Source organism: Podarcis pityusensis, assembly GCF_964106645.2.
Source record: "Podarcis pityusensis genome assembly, chromosome: 8".
Classification (NCBI taxonomy): Eukaryota; Metazoa; Chordata; class Lepidosauria; order Squamata; family Lacertidae; genus Podarcis; species Podarcis pityusensis.
In genome coordinates this window covers 70,312,282-70,323,736 of record NC_138033.1, presented here as the reverse complement: position 1 = coordinate 70,323,736, position 11,455 = coordinate 70,312,282, and the positions used below count along the sequence as shown (strand labels likewise).

Here is an 11,455-nt window from a genome sequence, read left to right as displayed (position 1 = left end):
TCACAGATTGGCAGATGCCTTGTTACCTCCCTTGTTACTACCTTTGTAAGCCAACCTCCCATTTCAGTTTGGCCCTGGTTGTTTTTTCTTTATTTTTGTATGCCAGCATTATGTCGCCTGACATTCTCTCATTGGCACACCTGTCTCCCGCTTGCAAGGACTTTGCACAGTTTGCCATTGTTGACTCTCTTGCCACTGGCCCACCAATTGTAAGATCTTGGTCAGCAACTAATTGTTAACAGAGGCTGCATTTGTATGGTCTGGCACCAAAGAAGCCCTTCAAGGCTGCTTCCGAGCGTCTTAACCTTCCCGCTTTTACTGATAAAATAGTATCAATAAATAAAATGGATCAAAAAGCAGTGTGGTGGACAGTCTAATAGAGCATAATAGCATTCAGCTATTACACAATCTGGAATTCATTTTAAAAAAGTTTTTGCCAACTATCTATAAGCCGCACAATAAGTTTTGTTTCTTGGGCATCTGTAGGCAGAAGTAGCCTACTCTGATAACACCATCACCATAAAAGCCATGCTTTTTTGTTGTGTTTTTTTTCTGGTCTCCCCTTTTTTATTTATAGCATTTATATCTTGCCCTTTAGCTGAAAAGGCTCTCAGGATGACTTACAAACATGAGTACCCAGATGGCCCCTGTTCTCAGGCTCACAATCTAGAAAGACATGTTGCATGAGGAAAAAGGAAGGGGAGAGAGGAGGAAAGAGCACAGGCTCAAGTACTCAAAATTGCAGCCAAAGTCAGCGGTGTCTTGCTTCTCCCTCCCATTCTCCCTCATCTTCCTTCAGAGGCTGCCAGCCAAAGGAACCATGACATTTACAGGATTTCAGCAGGAAGTTACAGAGCATGCAGTGATTGGAATGAAAGCAATATGCCCACCCCAAAACTTTTGCAGGTGCAGGTGGTATTGAATGTGGGAATCACAAATAACCATCCCAGTCCCAGCATAAGCACAAATCATCATGAATGCATTTAAAAAAAGGATATTGGGGGGAGGGGGAAGTTTATGCTATCAGAGGTGTCTATAACTCTCAACTCTCCCCAAACTATTCTATTTACAGGCCATTTTTGTTTATTTAAAAGCATTTATAAACTAATTATTAAAAAATTTCTAAGCAGTGCACAGCACATGAAAACAAAACAGAAATTCAAACACATAAATCAGGGTTCAATCCTACGGGTCATGGAGAGGCTGGGTAAAAGGATACATGTGATGCTACTGGTGGTTGCAGAAGGAAGGGCATTCCATAGTACAGGGGCAATAGCAAAAAATGGCCGTTTTCAGGTCACTGGTATAATGGCGTAATCCTGGGCTGCTGTTCTGACTCCCCTTTGCCCTCCCCCAGTCCTCGCTGCCTTGCTTCTCCCGCTCCACACATTCACATCAGTTTTGGAATAGTGTTTCTAAAGACGCCCCCAAGGGCCACCCGCTCTGCTATTGCGCCTGGTTTAATCCCTTCTTTCTGTAGTCACCCATGTTGCAGTCTAAAATTGAAACCAATATATATCCCCCCCCCCCTCTCTCTGTTTTCTTTTTCTCCTTCTATTTGAAGGGACAGTGGAGAAATGACACATTCAACGGACAGGGCTCTATAATCCATTGTTCAGGTGTCATCTATGATGGACTGTGGCTCAATGGCTACCCTGTTGGTATGTACTTTGATTATGCAACCAGGTTCATAATGAGACTTCTGCATAATGCCCTTCCTTTCAGCCTATTGATGCATACAGTTGGGCCTCAGTGCTGGCATCGTTTTTATCCCTGGGACGTGTCACTCATAAAGAGCAAAAACACTAGTGAGCCCTTTGCATGGAGGGATCTGGCAGAGGGGTAGAAATCCATTAATGGAACGGAATGAGAAGCCACAATATGAAAATGCTGCGCGGGGTGTGTGTATTTTTTTTAAATTATGTTTCTGAAAAAATCTTCCTTGTTTCCCTGCTGCATAATTTGTGTGCTGAGCATGGGGAAAGCTTTTGTAACTTTGACAACAATTGGTGTTGGGCCCAGTGGTGGCTTGTCCATTATGGCAAATGGAGCGTTGCCTCACCAACCTCAGCCTACCTTCAGTTGGCTCCCACCTGCCTGCCTTCTTCCTTACAACCAATCAAGAGGCGACACTGCCTCTGTCATTGGCTCTGGCTCCACCTACTGTTGGTCTCCCTGTCTTCTGCTCCACCAGCACGTGTGGAAAAAGTGCTGGCTTCCAAGTGGGTGTGAATAATGTGTGCCCATATTTAAATTCAAGAGAGAGGTGAGTGAAAGTATTGGTTCCAGTATTGTATAAATGTCAGGGATTCTGGAGCTTGGATTGGGAACTACAGGGTTTCAGATTGGAGCTGCCATGGCTTCTTAGGATCAGGTCTTCTTCAGGTGCAGAAGGCCAGTGTCAGCTCTTATAGTGTGAAATCTCCAGAATGGTCTGGTGTGATATGCATTGCCTGGCATTCTCCCTTTGCAGAGCAGCACATTCCCATCGCCTTGGAGGCCTTGAGCCAGAGAACACAACCTGGATTCTGGCACAGCTGATGGGGAGGCTAAGCGGGGGGTTCAGGTAACCATCTCTCCAGATGGCGCTGGTCTGTTGAATGAACTTCTACTCAGGTTTGAAGGGCTCACTGAACCTAGGTCTGAATCCTAAGTGATCCTGAAATCATCCCCACCACTCAGGGAGAGGTGGTAGCTCGCTGGTAGATCTCATGCTTTGTATGCAGAAGGTTCCCAGTTCAATCCTTGGCATTTCCAGGTAGGGTGGCAGTAGACCTCTGTCTGAGACCCTCTAGAGCTGCCACCGATCAGAAGAGCCAATACTGACCTCAATGTACCAAGGGTCTAGGGGTTGTATCAAATTATGTTATACTCATTGACCCAGTGAAATGAATGAACCTACGTTAGTCACATCTGCTAACTTTGAGGGATCTACTCTGAGCTGGACTAGAATTGGATACAACACACTGATCTGATTTCATCTTCCTATGCATATGTGTGTTGCAGGGTAGTAGTTAACTAAATTTTACTCAGAGTAGACTCATTGAAATTAATAAATATGACTAAGTTAGGTCCATTAATTTCAGTAAGTCTACTTTGAATAAAAGGTAAGTTGAACACCACTCCCAGTTTGGTTTTTCAGCAAACTGACTAACCAAGATATGTTGAATGTTTGCAGGACAAGCAAAGAAGATTGTGATTATGGGACCAGAGGTTACTGAGATAGTGCAAGGGTCTTCCCATACATTTCAAGTCCAGCTGGAAAACGAGAAAGGAGAGGTTTGTGAAAGTAAGAACTTTTTTATTTAACTAAGTTCTACTCAGAGTAGACCTGTTGAAATTAATGGACCTAGCTCAGTCATTAACTTCAGTGGGTCTGCTCTGAGTACACCTAGCATGGGATACAACCCAATGTTGTGCTGTGGAAAAGACTTCTCACAATCTTGAAGAGAAATCAAAAAACCAAGGACCCAGCATTCTTTTCTTAAAAAAAAGAATTATGGGGATATTTAATCATTTATGTACACCTTAATGCCAAAATAGGCTTCTAAGCAGTTTATAAAGTATAGTATGTGTACTGAAATACATACTAGTACATAACAATTGTGTTAAATTTTGTTATCGGGCTTTTAAAGGGCCTTGGATCAAAAGGCAGTTTGCGTACTGTTTCTTTTGCATCAACTGTAGTCACGCACACACAAACATACCAGAAAGCAGGTTGAGACTGGGTAGATATCTAAAAATACAAATGTGTAAGCTGAAAAACTTTGGAAGCGTAGATTCTGCCAAAATTTGTCTTGGGGCATATCTACACTACAAATGTGGACAAATATCAACTGGTTTAATTGCCGTGACTTTCAACCTTGGAACCCTGAAAATTGTTGTTTTGTGCTGGTCTTCATGAGCCCCAATCCCTCCCGGAAACTACAGTTCCTGGGGTTACTTTGCTGGGATTTATGACCACAGCAGATGGTGGAGATGATCTAACCCTTCTGCTCAGTGGATGAATTCAGTATGGGTTGTAATGTCCATACACAGACACACTTGTTAAGTGTTAGGTGGTTCAGGGCCAAGATAACCCTTATGAGACTGTGTACACATTACAGGTAGGTAGCCGTGTTGGTCTGCTGTAGTCAAAACAAAATAAAAAAATTCCTTCCAGTAGCACCTTAGAGACCAACTAAGTTTGTTACTGCTATGAGCTTTCGTGTGCATGCACACTTCTTCAGATACACATTGTACATTTAAAGCTCTTGACTTCTCAAAAAGAATCCTAGGAACTGTAGTTTGTTAAGTTTGCTGGAAACTGTAGCCCTGCAAGGGGTAAGCCACAGTTCCCAGGATTCTTTGGTGGAAGCAATGTACTTTAAACGTATGGTGTGTGTGCAGGCTAAGTCCCTTTTTATGAATACTGGTTCCCATTTCTCGCTTTTCTTAGAGGCTTATGGTGATGATGTCTACTGTCTGTCAGCAAAAATACACCTCCCTTTATTAAAAACTCCTCTTCCCCCTCCTCCCCCCCTTTTTTTGTTCCAGTTGCTTTTGTTCTTTGGCCTCTCCAGCCAAGCTTCATGTTATCATTTGCCTCTTACTCCCAGAAAACCATGTTTAGTTCTGATTCACATAGTTCTCTTTCGTTTTTATTGGCATCTTAGCTCTTTGTATGTTCTCATTTATTGCTTCAGACTATTACAAAGGCAAAACTTTTCAATACGAACCTCTGACCAGAAAGAAAAAGGGGGGGGGGGAGAAGGAGGGAGGCTTTCTGTTAACAACAGAAAAATCATTTGTGCTTTGTATCCTTCCGATTCGGATTACTCTGAAGAAGTAAAGGTCACCTGCAGAACATTGTAATTAAATGAATATGACTAAGTACATTTTCCAGAAACGATGACAATTCTGTTGACGGTGGGCTTGTGTGTGTGTGTTTTCAGAGCTGGAAGGATGCTAAGTTACAATGCATTGTCTGGAATGTATGCCCACCTTCGTGCCTGGCATCACAGTTTGAATTAAAACACCTACTTCTTTCTTCTTAATGGGCAATCTGAAGTAACAGGACAATTACTACAATAGCGCAGCCTTCGCCCGCCTGATTCCCGGCAGTGCTGAATGGGGTTGATGAAAGTGCTAGTCCAAAGCCATCTGGAGGGCATGAGGCTGGCAAAGGCTTCAGCAGCGGAACATCTACAAATAGAATTGGAGTATTGGAAGGGATCCAGAAGGTCATCTAACCCACCCACCCCCCGAAATGCAGGAATCTCAACACATGGTCCTCCATTCAGTTTGAAACCATACTGGACCTTGCTACCATCCTCTGCCACGTGAACCTGCCCAAACTTTGGGGTCACATTCGGACTCTCTGTATTCCTCATGCCATCTGAAGTTGGGTGAAAGGTGACTGGGTTTAAATACAAATGTTCATGCAGATTTAAAATAATGATTCCTAGGTAAATGCGGAAAGAGGACAGAACCACCAAATGAAACACATGCAAAATTGACATGGACCATATCTAGCCTCTTTGTTGAAATCTGGATTTCACCTCAGGTCTCACCCCTGTCTCACTTTGTTCTGTGTGCAGATCAACAGTTAACACTGCAGCTGCCTGCAGAGAAAATAACTAAATAATGGTTTTATTTGCCCTCTGCTCTTTTTTGCTTGATAGATGAGAGTGGTCGACTGCTGGAGATCAGTGCTGGTATCCAAGCAGGCCAGCTTTCTGAAAGTTTAAAAACCATTTCATATGAGTTCCTTGAGCAAACTGGGAGGCAGCCAATCAAAAGCTCTTTGTAAGTAACATGGGGAAGAATTCATTCCGTTCATTCTTGTGACCCTAGACTCGTGTTATGGAGAAGCAACACGCTGAACAGCTCAAAGTGCTTCCTCGACGTGCTTTGGCTTCTCTTGAGCACATTCCAGGTCCTAAGTAATCCTCAACAACTAGCTGGATCTGGTTAAAATTCATGGGATAAGGCATGTGGAACACTGATAGGAATGGATGAATTTGTCAGTTTCGTTTCTCACAGTTTCTCATTTTTCCAGTCCTAAGTTTGGTATGCCACATTTCTGCATCGGTTTGTGGTGTTTTTGTTTTGTTTTGTTTAAACTCATTAAAATTTCTCAGCAGTTCAGTCTGCATTTCTCATAATTCCCCCCCAAACATGCATTCTTTATGTTAATTTTATTAATGTATACACATTTATCTGCATCACCCTCTTATATACACAGTCTAGGATGCTTTTTTTTTTTTTTTTTTTTTGGTTGGAGAACTGCATTTCAAAATTAGGAGAAGTGTAAATTTTGAAAGATGACTATGTTTTAGTTCCCATGTTGTTTTGGGAAATGTGAATTAGGAAGGATAGCGTAAAAATGAATGTCTCCCCCATCCTTAGTGAGCTGCTGAGGAAGCCTGAGGCCTGGGCTGTGAGCAGCTGTTTGGAGCCAGGCACCAGGAGTTGGAACTGAAGAGGGCAAATCAGCCAGGAATTAGGAGTGGGGAACAAGACTGGGAACACAGGGCATGTCAGGACTCCTTGGCATCTGGTGCTCTTTTGGTGTTTTGATTTCCTTTGATGGGCCACTTGGCATCTCAGCCATGTCATGGTAGGCTGGGCAAAGTTGGACCCTCCATTGCCAGAGGCCTCTAAGCAGAGACTGGACTGCCATTGGGGATGCTCTAACTCTAGATTGCCTACATCAGGGGTTCCCAAACTATGGTCCCTGGACCACCAGTGGTCCAAAACGTTCAGGTGGTATTATTGTACTACAGTTTGAAATCCACATAAATTGTAATGCAGTGCAGGGACGCGGGTGGCACTGTGCTCTAAACCACCAAGCCTCTTGGGCTTGCCTTTCGTAAGGTCGGCCATTCAAATCTGCATGACAGGATGAGCTCCCGTTGCTTTGTTCCAGCTCCTGCCAACCTAGCACTTTGAAAGCATACTGCCACAAGTAGATAAATAGGTACCACTGCAGTGGGAAGTTAATGGCATTTCTCTGTGCTCTGGCCTCCGTCACTCCGTGTTTACATGCGCCAGAAGTGGTTTAGTCATGCTGGCCGTATGACCTGGAAAAGCTGTCTGTGGACAAATGCCAGCTCTCTGCCTGAAAGCATAGATGAGCACTGTACCCCATAGTTGAATTCAACTGGACTTAACTGTCCAGGGATCCTTTACTTTCACCTTTACCTGCAATGCAGTACAGTATGCATTGTAATACCATAAAATACAGTATAAGGTATAAAGAAAGCAATAAAAATACAATTAAAGTTCATACATCATATAGCACAGTGCATTACAGCAGGGGTTGGCAAAGTTTTTGTGACTTGGGCCAGTTCATGGTCCCGCAGACGCCGCAGTGGGCCGGAGTGCGCACACATGCGCGCATGCATCCACAAATGCTATTTCTGGCATGGAGGAGGCGTGTGCAGCTTCCCATTGGCTGCAGGAGCTTCCTGCAACCAATGGGAAGCTGACCAGCATCGTGGAAGGCGGTCCCTGCTCTGCTCCTCACTGGTTTAGCACGGCGCACGGGAGCCAGCCGAGTGGGCAGCGGGGGTCCATGGGCCAGTTAAACGACCCCCATGAGCTGCTTGTGGTCCATGGGCCTTAGGTTGCCGACCCCTGCACTACAACAGGCAGAAAAATCATTGAGTGGCCCACCAACATGCTCATCAGTTTTCATGTGGTCCATGAGGGGAAAGGTTTAGGAACAACTGGCTTGCATCAAGCAGGGAAGTTGGACTAGAGGGCCTTCAAGATACCCTACAACTTTACGATTCTCTGATTCTAATGTGTACTTGCCCACCAGACAACACCTGAATATCCTTTATAAATTAGGATCACCTTAGATTGGTATGTTCTTTCCCTCTGTTGAGTGTGTATAACACTTTTCTGCCACTATACAGATTCTGTGAGTTGTAGCACTCTTTAATATTGGGGCACTCAAACAGAGTTGGGTTGCTAAGCTGTGAAAGCCTGGCACATAGTTTAGATTGAGAAAGGTATTTTCCACTCTTTCCCACCCTGTAAGAATAACAGCAGGCCATCAGCTTGGAATGCACTTTAAAAACACTGGCTAAAAAGGCTGTACTCCAGCCGATTTAAGTAGAATCCACCATCAAAATGAAACGAAGAATTTGTGCAACTGCTGGGGGGGATTTAACAAGGCTGTTGCAGTTGTTGGCTTATACTGCAGGTCACCAAGACCTAAGAAGCAAGAAGCAGGTCATCCCAACAACCTTGATGTACAGAGCTAGGGCCAAATGCCATCTTTTCCAAATCTGACGGACAAACTGCAGAGAGAGAGAGAAAGAGGGAGTGTTGGGTCTGTAACTTTCGTTTATTTTAACCCAAAAGAGCCACAGATGAGTCATAAAGCCCTTCTGCTTGGCATGCAGAAGGTCTTGAGTTCAGTTCCTGGCATCTCCCATATGAAAAGGATCTCAAAATGACAGTGTGCTGAGAAAGACTTTTGCCTGAGTCTTTGTGGAGAGCCACGGCTTGTCAGAATGGTTGGCCAGCATGGGCCAGCGATCTGATTCTGTACGAACTTCACATGTTCAGCCCTCCTAGTGTATCTCACATCAATTCTGAATCGCTTACTTTTAAGGTTTATGAAGCTTATCAGTGCAAAATAACGCCAATCCTGTTTCCTTTGGCAGCGGATTTGAGTATATTCCGTATCCTTTGATGACTGTCACGTCTGGAAGCCAGAAGCCGCAAGCTGCCCTGCCTGCTGTTGGTGAAAATCAACTTGCCCTGCTTGAACTGCTAATACCCCCAAGTGCCTTAGAACCAGAATCTGGATCAAAACCCCTGGGTGGTGCAGGAGATGCCCTTAGCAACCACTATGGTAAGTAGAGATCATAGATTTAGCTTGAGTGCTTGGCTTTTGCAGTTAAGAGAGAAACAAAAGGTATCTTCTACCCCCTCAGTGAAACAACTTGAGACGGCTTTTGTCATGCTAATGGGCAGCTTTAAAAGCATTTTGCAGGCTGTAGGAGATTTGTCATTGACATTCCTCATAATAATTTGAATAGATTTATTTTTAAAAATACGTTCCCCCCCCCCCCCCCGCATTAGACAGAATAGCCTTTGCTTGTTATGCAGCTTCTTTGGGTGGGTTTTTCCTTCTCTGATCAGTCAAAACATGCTGTTAAAAATGAATTAGGCAGGAAGTGTTCAGCGGTAACACCATATCGGCATTCTCATGTTGCTTTTGCTTGGGAACTATGCCAGTGTTGCAGGGAGAAGGAGGAGGAGGCATGTCGTGAAAGCACCAGTTTGCCTTTTGGAGTGGAGGCATGTATTGCTTTGTCTCTGAGGCCAAGGTGGAGATTCTGCTTAAAGCCCCTTTTTGTGCACATAAGGAAGCAAGAAGATCATTAACAAATAGAGCAGTTTTCCTTTGGGTTATAGTTAAGTCCTACTCAGAATAGGCCCATTAAAATGAATGGTCCTAAGTGGACCCATCACTTTCGCTGGGTCTGCTGTTGAGTAGGACTAGGAGACAGCCCTTTGATTCTCCTGCTCCTCTGTATGTCATCCATACATCTTTGCAAGCTTTAAGGGGAAAAAACAGCTATTTTGTCACCTGTTCCATGAAAGAAAAGAGGGGGATAGAATGAACATTTAAAGCAGTCTTTCTCAAATATTTTTAATTCATTCAGCTCCCCACCTTCCCACTTTAAAACTTATTCCACTTTCTAGGCCTTGCTGCCCAGGTAAACCTCAGTTCCGCGAGTGAGCATCTGGGAAAGAGCACATGTTCTGCAAGGATAAAAGTCACCTGTTTAATCCCTGCCCTCTCCAGATTAGCAGGTGATGGGGAAAGGCCTCTGCACTGGGTGGACTAACAGTCTGACTCAGATGAGTCAGTGTTAGAGCACCTGCTTTTCCTGCAGAAGGCCCCAGGTCTACCTAGCATATCCAGTTTTGAAAACCTCAGGTAGCAGATGATGGGAAAGATCCCTGCCTGAGATTCCAGATTGCTGCTGCCAGTCAGAGCAGCCAATACTAGATTAAGAGTTTGACTTGGTATAAGGAAGTTTCCTACAGTCATACCTGTTCTGGTGTTCAGCTGAGTGTCCACAGCCTGCTATGGCTGCATACAAAGATCTGTGGATTAGGGACACTAATCCCAACACTTGTATCAGAAAAGAAATAAAAACAGGAGACATCCGCTTCACACACAGCGTCAAGTACAAAACAGAAGCTCTTTCTGAACACCAGTATCAGTATAGTCATGCTGAGATGATGTGGCAATACAGGCTCCAGTATGGATCAGTGCAGATCTTTCAGGCACTCATCATTATCCATTTTAATTTTTAATTTATTTCTTTATTTTCTGCTTTGTGTAAGGAGCTCAGGATAGGATGCTTGGCTTTTCCATTCCTCCCTCCCATGCACTGTACCATGTGCAAATCAAATTTATTTAAGAAAATGTGTAAGACCCCTCCTCCACACCCTCCCTCTGTGCTTGTGTCACTAAGGGTAGCATACAAATAAAATAAATAAATTACAGAATACATTAGAAACTCACAAGTTTCACTGCCTGAAATTCGGTGGGGAGTTCTGTAGCAACCTCAGAGATAGCCTTCTCCTGTGTCCCAACCAGCCATGCCTCTACCATGGTTTGGATGGCTGCCAGTCACAATGGCTACCTCCATTGTCAATATGCCTCTGATTACCAGTTGCTGTGAGTCACAATTGGGGAGGGTGCTGTTGCGCCCAGGTCCCGCTTTCAGGATTCCCATTGGGGTACCTGGTTGGTCAATGGGAGAACAGGATGATGGGCCTTTGGTGGGCCTTTGGCCTGATCCACCAGGGCTATTCTAATGTTATTTCTGGGAAGACAGAACAGCTGTTGTAAATAAGGATGTCAAGTGCTTCCATGGTTGAGCACCCACCAATGCTCTCGTTGCCACAAACTGTCTCAGCTAAAGTTTCCAGAGACTCATGCATATTTGCCCCACGGTGAATGCAGTGCAATAATTTGGTTTGTATGTTACTAAGGCACATGTAGCCATTGCAAGACCTGGCTTTGTTAGGAATGGATGTGGTTTGCCTATCAGGCTAGACTGGGAGAAGTAGTCTTGTCACAGCCACTCCTGCAGCTGCTGGAGGAGCAAAACCTGGTCTATCTATGCCCCCCCCCCCCGATGTCCTTTATATTATGCATTTGTGATGATTTGTGTTCATGATGGCATCAGTCCAATTATATATGATCCAGCTTTCAGCACTGCTTGTACCTCCGAAAGTTTGTGGGTTGATATACCGCTCTCTTTCCAATCAGTGCATGCCCATTAATTGACTCCCGAAATCCTGTAACTTCTTATACCACAAATGTCTCGGTTTATTTTTTGTCCCGCTTTTGTTGTGCTGTAGTGCAAGAGTTGCCTTTCTGGGTAGTTGTAATGCAGTAACATTGGGGCAGCCTCACAGAACAGCTAACAAA

General features: G+C 44.2%; 1 protein-coding gene across 1 annotated transcript in view; it reads left to right on the top strand.

Annotated features, from left to right (window-relative positions):
* Positions 1 to 1,568: 1,568 nt before the first annotated feature.
* Positions 1,569 to 11,455, top strand: part of LOC308482783 (uncharacterized protein) — a 232,402-nt gene continuing 222,515 nt past the window's right edge. Inside the window, exons 1-4 of the mRNA XM_081016291.1 lie at positions 1,569 to 1,661; positions 3,179 to 3,289; positions 5,664 to 5,787; positions 8,661 to 8,851. Coding sequence (XP_080872417.1) covers positions 3,202 to 3,289; positions 5,664 to 5,787; positions 8,661 to 8,851 — 403 coding nt within the window. The 5' untranslated portion in view covers positions 1,569 to 1,661; positions 3,179 to 3,201. The remainder of the gene's footprint in view (positions 1,662 to 3,178; positions 3,290 to 5,663; positions 5,788 to 8,660; positions 8,852 to 11,455) is intronic.